Source organism: Cetorhinus maximus, chromosome 24 (assembly GCF_964194155.1).
Source record: "Cetorhinus maximus chromosome 24, sCetMax3.hap1.1, whole genome shotgun sequence".
Taxonomy (NCBI): domain Eukaryota; kingdom Metazoa; phylum Chordata; class Chondrichthyes; order Lamniformes; family Cetorhinidae; genus Cetorhinus; species Cetorhinus maximus.
In genome coordinates this window covers 15,570,553-15,588,255 of record NC_135902.1, presented here as the reverse complement: position 1 = coordinate 15,588,255, position 17,703 = coordinate 15,570,553, and the positions used below count along the sequence as shown (strand labels likewise).

Genomic DNA, 17,703 nt, shown 5'->3' with positions numbered 1-17,703 from the left:
TTGACACAGGGTGTGGTGTGACCCATGAATCTGTACTCATTATACAGTGGCAGTAGTCGAGGTCAGATCTGCTTCACAGCCTCCCAGTTAACATTATGTGCAAATAGTCTTATCTTCTAATAAAGAACCCGCATTATTGTTTTACCAATCCTTGATTGGTACATTTATGTTGAATAGAAGAATGTAACATAGTGGCAGCGTGGTTTTTGAAGATTTGACTAAGAAGTATACAAGCCTCAACCCTCTCACATGCAGCAGAAGCACTGGTGTGGAAGGGAAACCACTATCAATCTCTAGCTCACCATGTATAAGTGATTCTGCAGCACTGCATGGATCCTACACACTGTAACTTTGTTCTGGGGCATCACACTTCATTCCAGCCAGAGAGCGGACATCGGGTCCTAGAAAGATTGTACAAACTAGGGAAAGGTCCGAAGTTTGTGCAGGAACAGAGATTAAATAGCCAACTCTAGAAGGTTTAGCTTTAAGCAGAACTCCACAGAGAGAGGAATCCATTACTGCTGCTTGCTGCCCCTATAGGAAGTCGGGGGGGGGGCGGGGGGGTTGGTGCAGGGGTGGTGGAGATTAAAACACTGCCATCTGGGCTAGGGAAGAACAGCCCATCCAGTAATTGCTCCTAACAACTAGACAAACCTAGACAAAGGCTGTAAGAAGTGTTTTTTCACTGTTTAAAATATCCTTTTGAAGCCTGCAGTTCATTTTTTTGCCTGAATCATTGTTTTGTGTGGAACCTAAAGCGAGCCCTGGAAACCAGAACCAGAGCTCAACAGTGCCACCATTGCAGTCAAGCAACAACCTATGACCAGCTAAGGCTGAGAGAGCGAAACTAAATTCTGAAGGGCTGTAAGGAAGCCTGAATAGCTGTCCTGTTCCAGATACCCCTAGTAATCTTGCCAAAAAACCAGAAGATGACCCAAAAAATTCCAGCAATTAATTGGAAGGCAGCAGACCTCCTATCTGAGCTTATTTTATTCAGATAACGCGTAGACCTGTGTTTTCTGGATCTTAATATCCCCGAACCAGGCAAACAAGCAATAAAAATTTTAAATTGTCATAAGCAATGAAGGCCTCCATGGATTGAACACTTCAAGTGTGTATGACGATGCCTTAAAAATCCGGACAATGTATGGTCATCACTTGAAGATCTACTGCATGTGAAGCTCAACTTCTGACTACACCATCTGGAATTCATGTCTTCCAACTTTGATCAATTCATAAGTAGGTGCAGAGGCAAGGTGTGTGATTACGACTTTGCAGTGTCTGATCAAGCCAACAGAATAATCGAGCTCATGACAGCATCCACCCCATTAGAAGCATTCCAAAAATACCTCATGGACCAACCCAAAGGTTACAGTGTGGAAACATTACTGCAAAGCAGACACAAGTATGAAGCCACACTACTGGGTAGACAGAGTCAACAGGCTATGCATAATTAGTCCACCATTGGCAGGATTGCCAATGCAGGCAAGCTTAGTTAGCAATGCACCCACAAATTGTGTAGCTTTCAATAATATGCAAGACATTTGGCACCAGAGGACATTGGAAATGCCAATGCAGAAAACAGAGGCCCAAACAAGTGGTTCGATATCATGAGAAGACACAACCAGAGGCCAGACAGGTACAGCATTCCAATCAACCAAGAGCACATAATAGGCATTGTCCTAATAGGATCCATGAAATGTCGAGCCAAGCTACATGGTCAGATAATGAGGATAACAAGACCATCAATACACAAAGTGAGCAGACATTCAGCACAGTGAACATCAAAAAATGTATTGGTACAGTGTTGTTAATGTCTTGTTAATTACATTGTTAAGGTTTCTTAATGTCATTGTTAAGGTTAAGAGAAACAGGTGTTGGGCATTAATTGTCTTTAAGCACATATAAATAGGGGATAGCTGGGACTCTGAGTTGAGTGGGAGGAGAGTTGTGAGGCTGAACAAGTCAATAAATTCTCTCAATAAAGACAAGTTCAGTGTCTTGGTTTCAGCTTCACTAAGTGGATCCTATTAACAAGTGGTACCAACAGAAGCTTTTGTCACCATCCAGATTAAATGCCCACAGATGCAAGGCCATATAAATTGTATGCAAAACTAGATACCGGTACAGGAACAAACATCCTTCCACCTTGCACAATGAAATGTATGTACCCACAGGAGTGGCAAATGATGATTCAACCAACTCACTGCCGACAATGGCTCAGAGATTGTGTCTCTGGGATCTATCACACTCAAGTGTTGCTACAACAACTCGCCCTGGTCACCCCAGGATTTTATGTTGTGGAAATCATGGACCCAGTGATCATAGGCCTACCAGCGTGCAGGTATCTGTCCTTAGTCACCATCTATGGTATTGTCAAGGCAATAATGAGGACCACAGACCACAAGGAGCGCCATTGGAAACCCTGTATTTACACTGGGAGAAGACCACCTATCTCTGCAACGTGGATCATTAGCCGACAGGCTACACAGCACAGTTGGAACCAAATATGTGTACCCAATACAAACATGCAAACTTCATAATACTGCGGAACCAATGTGGAATTAATCCTCAGCAGACAAATAGGCAATACCCCCCAGTTATCACTCGTTGATACTCCAAGGCATACATGATGCCTTAATTGAAAAAAGGGGAAGATGGAAGATGCCCATGACTGGCATGCAGGTAACCAAAATGTCGGACAAAAATTTCGAGTACAACACCCAACTGACAGCATGCGGAATGCAGCAGAAATCATCAGCATATGCCCAGAACCAAGATCATATCAAGTACGAACACCAAATGGCATGACAGTGCAAAGAAACGGATGCTAAATCAGAACAATACCACAGCCAGAAACATCGAGTAATTCTATTGCAAATAGAACACAGTCCAAGATTCAACCCAAACGCAGCATCCCTACCAATAACCAGCCATCTGAAAACATACAACAGTCTCCAACCAAGATCACCATAACTAAGTCTGGACAGATAAGCAAACTGCGAAAACATTTCAGAGACTTGTGAATTTATTGCTTTGCATAACGCTATATTCAGACACAATGTTAGTTTCTTTTCTTTGATGTAAATAATTTGATTCTCTAATGGTAAACCTCTAGTTCAGAAAAAAGGGGGACTGGTGTTGTGATGCGATGTGCATGTACTTTCAAGGGAGCGTATCTTAAGCTGCTGTCATCAATTCCCCCTTGTCACAGGATGTGATGTATTAGTTCCATGACTCTATACTCAGTGTACAGCAACAGGAGTCGAGATCACATGTGCCTCAGAGTCTCCCAGTTAACATTATCTGTGCATAGCCTTATCTTCTAATAAAGAACCCACATTATTGTTTTCCAAATCCTTCTCATATGATTGGTACATTCATGTCCAACAGAAGAACACAACAGCATTCTTCGAAGATGAGCAGGGAAGTTCTCTCTGATACCCTGGCTAATATTTACCCCTCAACCAATATCTAAAGTAGATGATCCAGTCATTTATTTCATCAATTTATTTCATCAGGCTGACTGTTTCCTACATTATAACAGTGACTACTCTTAAAAAACACCACATTCACTATAAATATATTTTGGGATGTAATGAGATTGTGAAGGACACTATATAAACGCAAGTATTTCATATGTTTATCTGTTTAAATGTACCCAGTGGCTCTGCTCTCTCCAAGGCAGTTCTGCTCTTCGCTACTTGATCAGCATCACCTGAATGAAGGTAGACCAATTCCTCAAATAGGCAGCTGCAGCACTAAAGGACTGTAACAAGGGGAAGGAAGCAGTCACAGAGATGGTATCTCAGAACCAAAAAAACCCTAATCAGTGAATCCTGAGAAATCCAGCACACATTCTGTGTGACTCAGCGCAAATTCAAAATGTGGATCTGTGGATCTGAAAATTCTGGCAGGATACATGGAAAGGTAGGAATGTAGAGGCCCACAGAAGACTGCTGCAATCCATCTGGATTTCTCCTTTTCAAATCTTTAACCAATTCCCTTTTGAGTGTCACTATTGAATCTGCTTCCACCACCCTTTCAGGCAGCACATTCCAGAAAGCAACAACTTGCTGAGTATAATGTTGCCTCTGGTTCTGTGGCCAATTATCTGAAATTTGTGTCCTCCAGTTATTGATTCCTCTGCTTTTGGAAACAGTTCCTCCTTATTTACTCCATCAAAACCCAGCAAGATTTTGAACTTGTAGAGTTAGGTCATGTCTGCCTGGTTTGGTCACCAGTTTGTGAGGTGTTGCACATGTCTTACCGTATTTGTTCTGTGTAAAGGGTAAATGGATATTTTTCTTTTTCAGGATCCGCCTCATTTGCAGCAAAATTATTTCACACAAGATGTTCGACCACATTGTCCTGGTCATTATTTTCCTGAACTGCATTACTATTGCCATGGAGAGACCGAAGATTGATCCTAAGAGTGCAGTAGGTTTTATTTCTCCAACTGATTCTTTACAGCCTGTTTGATTTGTTTACTTACAATGCCTATGAGTAGTTTACGGTGGGATAGAGGACTAAGATCTATTTATAATATGGGATGAACTGGAATGGGTCTCCTGGTCCTTCATAATATATGCTGAAACGTGCATTTTGAAAATGAACTTTGAATATGACAGCAAACCAGAAGTTGTTGGTGGTTGAAGAATTTAAGGTATGCCACTTTTGATCTGGCTTCATCCAAGATTTGAGGGAAGGGTAAATCTATGGGCTCATTTCCTCCCCCCCACCCCACCCCACCACCACAAAGTCAGAAACAGAATCGGGCGTGGAGGGGAACCGGCCCCGAAAATGCTGGTGCTGGCCGACCTATCAATACCAGGATACCATACCCTGTGCCAGCCATTTTGGAGAACATATGAACAAGGAGCAGGAGTAGGCCATTCATCTCCTCGGGCCTGCTCCGCCATTTAATAAGATCATGGCTGGTCTGATAGTAACCTCAAATCTGCATCCCACCTACCCCCAATAACCTATCACCCCCTTGCTTACCAAGAAACTATCCACCTCTGCCTTAAAAATATTCAAAGACTCTGCTTCCACCACCTTTTCAGGAACAGAGTACCAAAGATGCATGACCCTCTGAGTGAAAAAATTTTGCCTCATCTCTGTTTTAAATAGGCGATCCTTTATTTTTAAACAGTGACCTCTAGTTCTACAAGAGTTTCCACAAGAGGAATCATCCTCTCCCCATTCACCCTGTCAAGACCCCTCAGGATCTTATATGTTTCAATCAAGCTGCGTCTTACTCTTCTAAACTCCAACAGATACAAGCCTAATCTATCCAACTTTTCCTCATAAGACAACCCACCCATTTCAGGTATTAGTCTGGTAAACCTTCGCTGAACTGCTTCCAATGCATTTCCACCCTTCCTTAAATAAGATGCCTAATACCGTACACATTACTCCAAATGTGGTCTCACTAGTGCCCAGTACAACTGAAGCATAACCTCCCTACTTTTGTATTCAATTCCCCTCGCAATAAATGATAACATTCTATTAGCTTTCCTAATTACTTGCTGTACTTGTAAACTAGTCTTTTGTGATTCAGGCATTAGGACACCCAGATCGCTCTGCACCTCATAGCTCTGCAATCTCACACCATTTAAATAATATGCTTCACTTTTATTCTTCCTGCCAAAATGGACAATTTCACATTTTCCCACATTATACCCCATTTGCCAGATCTTTGCCCAATCACTTAACCTATCTATATCTATTTGTATCCTCCTTATGGCCACTAAACAACTTACTTTCCTACCTATCTTTGTGTCATCAGGAAATTTATCATCCATCCCTTCAATCCCTTCATCCAAGTCATTTATATAAAATATAAACAGTTGAGGTACCAGCACTGATCCCTGTGGCACACCACTCGTTACATCTTGCCCATCTGAAAAAGACCCATTTATGCCTACTCTCTGCTTCCTGTTAGCTAGCCAATCTTCTATCCATGCCAATATGCTAACCCCTATACCATGAGTTTTTATTTTCCACAATAACCTCTGATGTGGCACTTTATCAAATGCCTTCTGGAAATCTAAGTGCAGTATATCCACCGGTTCCCCTTTATCCACAGCACATGTTACTTCCAGTTGGCCTCCAGTTTCCCAATGTGACAGGATGAGTTCAAATGCCTAGAGATGGACACCTAGCAGAAGGCCCAGCTGCAGGACTTATGGCAGGCCTACAGGCCCTCCCTGCCTGCCTGGGTACTGGTACAGACAAACACCACCCTGTAGAGCAGTCGAGGTTCCCCACATCCCCCATAGTGTTGTCCTGGCTGCTTTTTATTTTTTTATTCACTTTTTATAAAACGTTGCCGACAGGACACCTTCTTGTTGAAGTGCCCTCCCAGTTATTTACCTTTTACTGCAGCTGGGAGCTTCTCTGAAGCTGGGAAGGTGTCTAATTGGCCCCTCAGCTTCGAGAGCCTGCCCATCCCATGTCCCATGTGAAAATCTTGACTTTAATGGGGTCTCCCATTTAAGACAGAGATGAGGAGGAATTTCTTCTCTCAGAGGGTTATTAGTCTTTGGAATTCTCTTTCCCAGTGAGCAGTGAAGGCTGGGTCATTGAATATATTCAAGGCTGAGCTCGACAGATTTTTGATTGACAAGGGAATCGGGGGTGAAAATCACAATCAGATGATGTTATTGAATGGCGGAGCAGGCTCAAGGGGCTGCATGGCCTACTCCTATGCCTATTTCTTACGTTTAATCTGTTTTCCCTCGGACATGGGTTTCTGACCTAAAAAAAACCCAGCTCCTGTTTCCTGCCTCCTTGGTGGAAATTCAGCCCCATGAGTATTATAAGACTTTGGGTACAATTTCCGCTTTGTAAAAAACCTTTATTAACCCACTAAGCAATAGTATATACTTACAACACCAGTTGCTTAGTAAGACCCGTGTGCAGGAGCTCATCCCCGGGTGGTCAGTCTGCTGAACACATTTTTCTGCATGACTTCCTGTGACTGACCAGGTCACGCTTCCCTGGCTGCAGCAACAATACCCTTGTGGCCTGTGGCTTTATACCCCTTTCTGGTCTAGTCCCTTGACATGTAAGATGCTACCTCGAATCAGGTCATGCTATTGGGTTTCAGTGCCTTATCAATTCCACCATGGCTATGCAAGTCCACCTGCATGTGGTCATTTCCTGTTCTCAGCAGGGGGATGTCTCCAGATGCACTCCAGCAATTTGCATCTTAAAACAGCATGAAGAAAGCCATTTACACATATCCAGAGAGGCCATTGTCTATGAGAGTTGTAGGCAAAGCGTCTGGATGCAATTAATCTGGGCCACCACCTTAATAACATGGAGATAAAAACAAAAAGCTAAAAGCTACTGCGGATGCTGGAAATCCAAAGCAAAAACAGAATTACCTGGAAAAACTCAGCAGGTCTGGCAGCATCTTAATAACATGTCCTGTCATGTCCGTGTGGTGTGCCCCTGTTCAGTTTAAACTCTCCTTATTTTTGAAAAGTCCAATATAAGCCCCAGTGATAATGTCTTCAGCCAGAATTCTTCTCCCTTTGTCCCAATTGTTGGGTGTAGTTCGGTGGGTCCTATTAAGATATTCGTAGTCTTAGGTAGTCCAACAGCAAGTATTTATTAACTACTAATAACATTATACATAGGTACAGTAAAGGTCCAAGCTAGGAGCTGTCTCCATGCTTGCTTCTACACACAGCTCTGTCCAACACTACACTAACCGTCTCAGTACATGTCATGTGTTCTCTTACATCACTGTGTGGGCGGTACTGTACCCAGTCCCACGTTAACCCTTTATGTGCCAGACCCTCATAGTACACCTCCCCCAAAGCCTTTGTCCAATGTATTTACAAGTTATCCCAGTTTACCCCGTGTATTTACATCATTATTACTACCCCATCGTCCCTTCTGAGTTCATAGGTTCAGATGATCTGGAGGCCTTATAACTCTTCCACATCTTGTTCTCACTATTGTCAGAGGAGTGGTAAGCTCTGTCATTGCAGGTGAACTTTGGTTAATTAGAGGCAATTCTGGCATCTGGGTGTCTTTTCATCCTCTTTTTCCATTTTTTGGCATTGAATTGTTCTTTGTTAATTTCCCAATTGTAGCGATAGATTTATCACTAGGTTTAGCCTGCCCTTTATGGGGCGGATGAACTCTGGGCTTTTCCCTATAAAGTTTTTTTTTCTACTCTTCATGCCGCTCACTGTGATGCAAGCTAGGATGGAAGATGCCTCTTTCTGTTGTGAGGGTGTGGCTTGGTAATAAGCTCCCCTTTGTGTTTGGCGGTGTGATGTGTCATCATCAATGGATGGCTGATACTGGGTTCCAGTGTTGTTTGTGGCACTGTTATGCTGGTTGGGAATTGCTGCGTCTACTCTGTGGTCTTAGGGTTCATCTCTCCAGCTGGCATCGGAGCCGAAGGTGAAGGCTCTTCTCATTGCAGATTCCTCTCTTGACTGTCATCTAATTGAGGTGTCATGGTAACCATCTGAGTGGTTGACTGATTTGACCAATGAGGGGCTTCTGGCACTTGTAACGGAAGTGAACAAACCTGCTCTGCAAAGAGAGAAGACAATTCAGAACTGAAATCCCAGCGAGTGAATCTTTCTTGTTGGAGCTCTCAGGAACTTGTAGTTCTCAATAATTTACATCAGTGGTTGTCTTGATATCTTTTTCTCAAGAGAGAAAAAGACTGGTTTACAGATAGTGTGCATCAGCTGAAAGATTTGTTCCCCTCCATATCTTAACAGTTCCAGAATCATGCCAGTGACCAGAAGTCGGATTCCTCCGGGCCCATAAAGTGGTGTGTCTGTTGTTCAGAGCCAGAGGTCTCTCAGCCATGGTTCTTTGTCCAATAGGACTGTAACACCAGCTCCCATGTCCAATGTAAAGTTTGTGAGATGGCCATTAACCGAGATGTCCTCGTTCCAGAATGAAAATCCAGATCTTTGACCTCCCCCCAAGAAGCACGGTTGTGTGTCCTCTTGGTGTGCCATGTCAACCTCATGAAGCCTCCAGGGGTCTCCTGTGCATTTTCATGTTTTGGCTTTGCACAGCTCCCAAAGTGTCCTGCTCGGTTACATTGAAAGCATTGATCTGGAGTTGCCAGACATCGATCACGCCTGTGGGGGCGCTATGCTCCGCAATGTGGTGTGGTTACTCTACTGCTGTACACAAACAGAAATACAAGGGATATTAAAAATGCCTTACAACATATCCAGCGTTGGGCAGAGACTTTTCCAGAGAATCCCTCTTGAACTGCCACCAATAGAAAGAAATATAGACAGAAAGAGTTAGGAACATAAATAGAGTGAGACAGACAGACGAATGCATGAATGAATAAATGGAAGGATAGATAAATAGGGACTGTAATAGATAGGCAGAGATGGAAAGGCAGACAGATAGGGACAGTTATATTTTGTAGGATAAATAAGTAGTCAAAGAAATGGATGGAGACAGAAAGATAGATAAACTTATAAATAAATTGAAACATTAGGCAACCCTTTGCACAATCCTGTTCCGGCTGCAAACTTCAAAGGAAATCTCAAAACCACACACCCAGTGCCCTAGTTATAGAGGCAGCATAATGTGACACAGTTGTATTAACCAGAAGATCAGCTCGGGTTCTTGCTCCTGATTGTAATTCAGTGAGTCATGCTGGAAAGTGCTGAAATGTTGGAACGCCAAGTTTGCCCCACAATCTAATAGCCGCCAACTCTCCCTACATAGGTTCCCCAATGAAGGATGACTATTTGGAAGGGGTACCAGAAAGCTGCCAATTCCCCTAGAGATGCAGCAGGGCAAAGCCTCTCGTTCACTATTTTGACTCTCTCCTATGTGTCAACCATCTTTTCCCTTTGCCATTGTTGGTGCAACTTTCAATCGCCATGCTCCAGCACTGGAACTCTTTCTGAAACTCCTCAAAAGCCTTTCCAAACTGGCCTTTTCAATTGTACTTTTGTCCACCTCTTGTAACCCTCATCCCATCTCATGCTCAGTGTCTAATCCTTCCTTGGTAAAGCAACTTTGTAAGTGCAAGTTCCCCAACCAGAACTGTCATTGTGGTGGCATGGGACATATTACCCAGTTTTCATCTTTCCTTGTCCCCTTACTCCACTGGCACCTCCTCTTCCTGTGAGCAGCTCATCTTCAATGATCCTTCTCACCACTCCTTCATAGTTTTTATTCTACACTCCCTCCTTAGTCCTCTCAGAACTCCCTTGCCAAAGACTTGGGCTTTCTATCCTTGTTTAGCCTCTGCACCATGTGACAACCCTTTGCCAATTTCAATGCACACCTAAATTCCTCTAGCCCTTTCTCCTGTGATTTCTCCACACCCTGCACATCATGTACTTCACCCATACCCACAGCCAACTCTCGTCCTGCCACCTTACAGAGCTTTCCATTTCTGAGGTTTCTCTCAAAGACTCTGCCATTCTCAATCAACTGCTTGGTTCCTGGAAGAAATAACCGGCTATTATGTCATGTGTTTCACAATCGCAGGGTATCCCAAAGTCCCTCACAGCAGGTGAAATACTTTTGAAGTGTAGTCATTTTTGTAATGTAGAGAAACCTCCACTTCTCCCTTCCCACTTCCAGCTCCAAACCCGCACCTGCTGACCCTGGGAAAAGACTATCCACTTTCTAACACACTGTCAAAAACTCAACTCTTTCTCCTCCATCTGTAATGACATCACACAGCGTTGACCTGCTCGACACTGTGCTCTCAATAACTTGTTGTCTCCTTGTTCCTCACAGCTTCCCACCCCACCATTCCCCCAGTAGAGTTTCCTTTTCTGCAAGCCTGTGGCTAATGGTCATAGGCTTGACCATACCTGATGCAAGACCAACAAAGCCATTTATTGCCGGGTCTGGATGTATCACCTTAAGCATTAATGAGCCTTCCTCTTCACAGACAAATCCTTCAACAACTCCAGGATCATCCTAGAGGGTAAGGACAAAATCAAACTCTCCTCCTGAAAAACAAACCATGTCCTTCAACCCTGCTCTTTTACCCCATCCCTCCCCCACCCAATTCTCACTTTCAACACCGTGAGGAGCCCATGGAATTCTTAATCTCAATGATCAAGGTTATTATCTGCTCAACCACCTATTCCTCTATATTCCTGCATCAGCCTCCCCTCCTCTCCTGCCACACAATCTTCCTTTTCTGTCCCCTCCTCCCATTTCCCACCAAACCCTGACCTCTTATCACCTAGCAGCTTCTTTTCGTCTCCCTCCTCACTCAGTCCTCACCAAGTTTATCTCCTTGATAAGACCAACTTCCTGGACCCTCAATATCTCCCCAGATATTTCAAACCACATAGCTACCTTCTCTGAGCCCAGTACTAGCTAACATTTGTAATAAGTTCCATTCCTTATTCTCCATACTTTTTGCCTTTCAAAATTGCCCTCAACACAGCCTTCCTCAAAAGCCCACACTCAACCCAACCATCCTCTCCAACAACTGCCTTGTATCTCCTTTTCCTCTCTCCGATACTCAAATATGACATAGCAATTAGGCTCTGTGTCCCACTTGTCCTGTTTGAATCCCTTTGACCACAGCATTGGTTGTTCTGGTCAAGTCACAAGTGGCAGCAGTTATGAGGTCAACATGATCGCCCCACGATTTTCAACACAATTGACTTCAGTTGTCCGCTATAGTAAGCATTGGGACACCATCTTAAGAATTCAGGTCTAATAGTTGCGAGGATGGAAAAGGAAGTTGGAAATAGTAAAGACTAGGAGCCGGATTTTCGCCAAGGAGGCGGGAAGCTCGAGTCAGGAAATTTCCCAACTCGGCAGACCTATCTCCTTATAAGTAGCCCCCAAATGCACTATTTTCACTCTGGGGGGCTGGGATCGCGTCAGGCCTGCTGACCCTGGAAGCAGTCGGACACAGTTACGGAGGCAGGTGAGTAGTGAGGCGGGCTGGTTGGAAGGCCTAGTTCGGTTCTCTGGGACTTTGTTGCAGTTGTACTAAAGGCTGTTAAGCTCTCACCCCTCACACCTCGTCATGCCCCCACCCATTCCCCTTGCCACTCCTGAGGACATCTGTGAACGGTATCAACAGAAACAAATGACCAAACGTCTGTTTCTCCAGATAGCCTAATTACGAATGCGTAGCTGAGCTCCAAGACTCACTAATGGATTAGCTCCACCGGGGCCAGTTTTCTTGTGGAGTGGAGTGTTTGCTTCGATTGATTGTCATTTTTATGAAGTTATAGAAAGTTATTCTTTCTTTGAACTGTTTCTTTCAATATCTACATATTTAGTTGGGAAAGATTAAGAGGACTGAAGTGAGGTGAAGCTTTTGTTATTGATACTATAATGGCTATGTTTGATTGACACTTCTACAGGGTTGTAAGGGCAGCAGTTGTTTTTGAAGCATATTTTCTGAATGGATGTTTCGCATTGTTATATGGCTCATTGTTTCTATAGTGCATTCTGGGCGAGTGAGCATGAAGGATGCAGGGGTCCATATGGGGGCATGGAGAGGGCATTGGGAACATGGAGAGTTTGGAAGGGGAATGGGGGATGTGAAGGGGACATGAGGACGTGGAGTTGGCATGGGGGGCATGGATAAGACCTTTTAAACATACCTTTCAAAAGGTTACTGCATCCAGACTATGGTTCACAACTCCTCTGAGTGGTCGTGAACCACATGTCCTCGAGAAACTGGCCTGACTCCACAAACATTGGAGGAGAGTATGAGATGCCCACCCCGACAAAAGGACTGACCATGTAGTGAGTGTAGAATGCGGACTCACTACCTGTACCCTTAACTCATGCTGGTGAAAATTGCCAGTGTTGGGAATGGGGACAGGAATCCCGGAATCAGGCCCCACCCACCATTTTTAAAGGTCTCCAGAATCGGCCCAACCCCACAAAAATGCAACTCTACAGCTAAAGCATTGTAGTAAATCATGTCCATAGCACTTAGCAGTTGGCAACTGCACATAACTTCTTGATACACTTGCAGCAATGGTGTGAGCTTTTATTCTTCTGGTATAAATGCTGTTGCTTTTAAGGGGATGAAGATCACTGACAGTGTACTGAACCATCAACTATTACTGCTAAAAAAACTGACCTCCTTTGCTGTTGACTATTCCTCACTCCCCACCCACTCAATCTCTGATCCCCTGCTGATCTATAGTTTCTTCCCACTATCATTTCATCCCTTATCAAGCTGACTTCTTCCATATCATTAAATGGTTTCCATTAGACATTTAAGAATAGAAATCACTGTTAGTGCTATGAACAGGATCATGCTTAACACACTCGTGTCTGTGCAGTATCTTGGGTTGTATACTAAAGGAACAGATCAAGTATTAAAGGCTCACCCACTCACACCACGAACACTAGCTTCACGGCTACTTTCATTACAGTGCCACAAGTTTACCAACCTGGGCCTTAGCCAGCCCTTGAGACCACTAACTGGGATGCTTATCGCTCAGTTACTTCCCAGTTTGACACACATGCACACATCATTCTTAAAGCTGATGTCGGCAGAACTATCGTTTAAAAACCATTCAGCACTTTAGAACTTGTTCCCAACTCAAACTGAAGGGTGAGAACTGGAGGAAGATATAACGTAGGCTTTAATTTTTCAAAATGTTTGGAATGTTCACATGGTAAAGGAGAGGCTTTGGGCAAAGAACGGGGAATTGTAACTCTTAATGAGCTGGCACAGACTTGATGGGCTGAATGGCCTCATTCTGTGTTGTATGAATGAGAGGAAATAACAGGATTACATTGATAAAATTAAGAGAGAGAGATTAGAAGGAAAACAATGATGACTGAGCCGGGGCCAGCCTAGGGCTTGTCCAGCTCCTTCGGCCATCAACTGGGACACTCATTGCACAGAGTCACATCCCAGTTTGATGTATATTCACGATCATGAAGCCAAGAACAAACAAGGAAGAAACTTACATTTTTAAACGTTTAGAGAACGTTGGGCATGAGGTTGTTTTTTTATAGTTATAGAATAGTACAACACCGAAAGAGGCCATGCACTGGACCTTCCCAAGAGGAATCCAGTTAATCCCACTGCCCAGCTCCTCCCCCCATCCTTGCATTTTTTTTTCCCCTTCAAGTATTTATCGAATCCCCTTTTGAAGACTGCTGCTGAATTTTTCCACCACCTTATCTGGCAGTGCACAGAAATCCGAATCATTCATTGTGCAAAAACATTTTCCCCTCATGTCACCTCTGCCTTCTTTAGCCAATCTCCTTAAATATAGGAGCATAAAAAATAGGAATGGGAGTAGGCCATTCAGCCTGTTGAGCCTGCTCCGCCATTCAAACAGATCATGGCTGATCATCTACCTCTACTCCATTTTCCCTCACTATCCCCATATCGCTTGATGTCATTAGTATCCAGATTAGTGCCCAGCATCAAGGGAGGCAGTGGCGTGGCAGCATTGTCGCTGGACTAGTAATCCAGAGACCCAGGGTAAAGCTCTGGAGACCTGAGTTCAAATCCCACCATGGCAACATCCAGAATTAAAAGACTAACGATGATCATGCAACCATTGTCAATTGTCGTAAAAACCCATCTGGTTCACTAATGTCCTTTAGAGAAGGAATTCTACCGTCCTTACCTGGTCTGGCCTTCATGTGACTCCAGACCCACAGCAATGTGGTTGACTCTTAAATGCCCTCAGTTGTATAATCTGCTATGAAGCCCACAAGGACTGAAACTGGATGGACGACTTGGCAACAACTTAGGCACTGGAAAAGACAATGGCAAACCCAGCCCTGTCGACCCTGCAAAATCCTCCTTACTAACATCTGGGGGCTTGTGCCAAAATTGGGAGAGCTGTCTCACAGACTAGACAATCAACAACCTGACATAGTCATACTCACAGAATCATACCTTACAGATAATGTCCTAGACACCACCATCATCATCCCTGGCTATGTCCTGTTCCACCAGCAGGACAGACCCAGCAGAAGTGGTATACAGCCGGGAGGGAATTGCCATAGGAGTCCTCAACATTGACACCATGAAGTCTCATGGCAGCAGGTCAAACATGGGCAAGGAAACCTCCTGCTGATTACCACGTAAAGCCCACCCCGCACCCCCCCCTCCCCCACACCCCCCTCAGCCAATGAATCAGTATTCCTCCATGTTAAACACCACTTGGGGGAAGCACAGAAAGTGGCAAGAATGCAGAATGTACTCCAGGTGAGGAACTTCAATGTCCTTCGTCAAGAGTGGCTCAGTGGCACTGCTACTGACCCGAGCTGGCTGAGTCCTAAAGGACATAGTAGCTAGACTGGGTCTGCAGCAGGTGGTGAGGGAACAAACATACTTGACCTCATTTTTCATCAATTAGCCTGCCACAAATGCATCTGTCCTTGTCAGCGTTGGTCGGAGTGACCACCGTACAGTCCTTGTGAAGACAAAATCCTGCCTTCACATTGGAGATAGCTTCCACCGTGTTGTGTGGCACGACCATTATTCTAAATGGGATAGATTTCGAACAGATCTAGCAACTCAAGACTGGGTATCCATGAGGAACTGTGGGCCATCAGCAGCAGCAGAATTAAACCACAATCTGTAACCTCATGGCCCAGCATATCCCCCACTCTACCATTACCACCAAGCCAGGGATCAACCCTGGATCAATGAAGAGTGCATGAGGGCATGCCAGGAGCAGCATCAGGGATACCTAAAAATGAGGCATCAGACTGTAAAGCTACAACTCAGGACTACTTGCGTGCCAAACAGCATAAGCAGCAAGTAATAGACAGGGCTAAGTGATCCCACAACCAACAGATCAGATCTAAGTTCTGCAGTCTTGTCACATCCAGTCGTGAATGGTGGTGGAAAATTAAATAACTCATTGGAGGAGGAGGCTCCACAAATATCCCCATCCTCAATAATGAAGGAGCTCAGCACAGCAGTGCAAAAAATAAGTCTGAAGCATTTGCAACAATCTTCAGCCAGAAGTGCCGAATGGATGATCCATCTCGGCCTCCTCCGGAGGTCCCCCGCATCACAGATGCCAGTCTTCAGCCAATTCGATTCACTCCACGTGATATCAAGAAACAGCTGAAGGCACTGGACACTGCAAAAGCTATGGGGCCTGACAATATTCCAGCAATAGTACTGAAGACTGTGCTCCAGAACTTGCTGCACCCCTAGCCAAGCTGTTCCAGTACAGCTACAACACTGGCATCTACATGGCAGTGCGACAAATTGTCCAAGTATATCCTGTACACAAAAAGCAGGGCAACTTAGCTAATTACTACCATGGGCCATGAGCTTACAGATTGTGGTTGAGTACAATCAGTCTACTCCGATCATCAGTAAAGTGATGGAAGGGCGCTTGCTTAGCAATAGCCTGCTCACTGGCGCTCAGTTTGGATTCCGCCAGGGTCACTCAGCTCCTGAACTCAATAAAGCCTTGGTTCAGACATGGACAAAAGAGCTGAACTCCCGAGGTGAGGTGAGAGTGACTGCCCTTGACATCAAGGCAGCATTTGACCGAGTGTGACATTAAGGAGCCCTAGCAAAACTGGAGTCAATGGGAATCAGGGGGAAAACTCTCCGCTGGTTGGAGTCATACCTAACACAAAGGAAGATGATTGTGGTTGTTGGAGGTCAATCATCTCAGTTCTAGGACATCACTGCAGGAGTTCCTCAGGGTAGTTTCCCAGGCTCAACCATCTTCAGGTGCTTCATCAGTGACCTTCCTTTCATCATGAGGTCAGAAATTCACTGATGATTGCACAATGTTCAGCACCATTCGCGATTCCTCAGACACTGAAGCAAACCATGTTCAAATGCAGCAGTATCTGAACAATATCCCAGCTTGGGCTGACAAGTGGCAAGTAACATTCGTGCCACACAAGTGCGAGGCAATGACCATTTCCAACAAGAGAGAATCTAACCATCGCCCCTTGACATTCAATGGCATTACCATTACTGAATCCCCCACTATCAACATCCTGGGGGTTACCATTGACCAGAAATTGAACTGGACTAACCATATAAATACTGTGGCTACAAGAGCAGGTCAGAGACTAGCATTCCTGCAGCGAGTAACTCACCTCCTAACTCCCCAAAGCCTGTCCACCATCTACCAGGCACAAGTCAGGAGTATGATATAATACCCTGGATGAGTGCAGCTCCAACAACACTCAAGAAGCTTGATACCATCTAGGATAAAGCAGCCCACTTGATTGGCACCCTATCCACAAACATTCACTCCCTCCACCACCAATGCACAGTGGCAGCAGTGTGTACCATCTACAAGATGCACTGCAGGAACTCACCAAGGCTCCTTAGACAGCACCTTCCAAACCCACGACCACCACCATCTAGAAGGACAAGGGCAGCAGACCTGGAACTCCCTCCCTAACAGCACTGTAGATGTACCTACACCACGTGGACTATGGCAGTTCAAGAAGGCAGATCACCACCAACTTCTCAAGGGCAGTAAGGGATGGGCAATAAATGCTGGCCTAACCTGCGACACCCACATCCCATGAATGAATAAAAATAACTATCGATTCCTGTCTTGAACATGCTCAGTAATTGAGCCTCCACAGCCCTCTGGAGTAGAGAATTCCAAAGATTCACCACCCAATGAGTGAAGAAATTCCTCCTCATCTCAGTCTTAAATGGCCTGCCCTTATTCTGAGACTGTGTCCACTAATTCTAGGCTCACTCACCAGGGGAAACAT

The 17,703-nt window shown here is 44.6% G+C and overlaps 1 protein-coding gene across 1 annotated transcript in view; it reads left to right on the top strand.

The window, feature by feature from the left end:
• Positions 1-17,703, top strand: part of cacna1g (calcium channel, voltage-dependent, T type, alpha 1G subunit) — a 1,015,897-nt gene that overhangs the window by 843,784 nt on the left and 154,410 nt on the right. Inside the window, exon 19 of the mRNA XM_078570777.1 lies at positions 4,317-4,440. Coding sequence (XP_078426903.1) covers positions 4,317-4,440 — 124 coding nt within the window. The remainder of the gene's footprint in view (positions 1-4,316; positions 4,441-17,703) is intronic.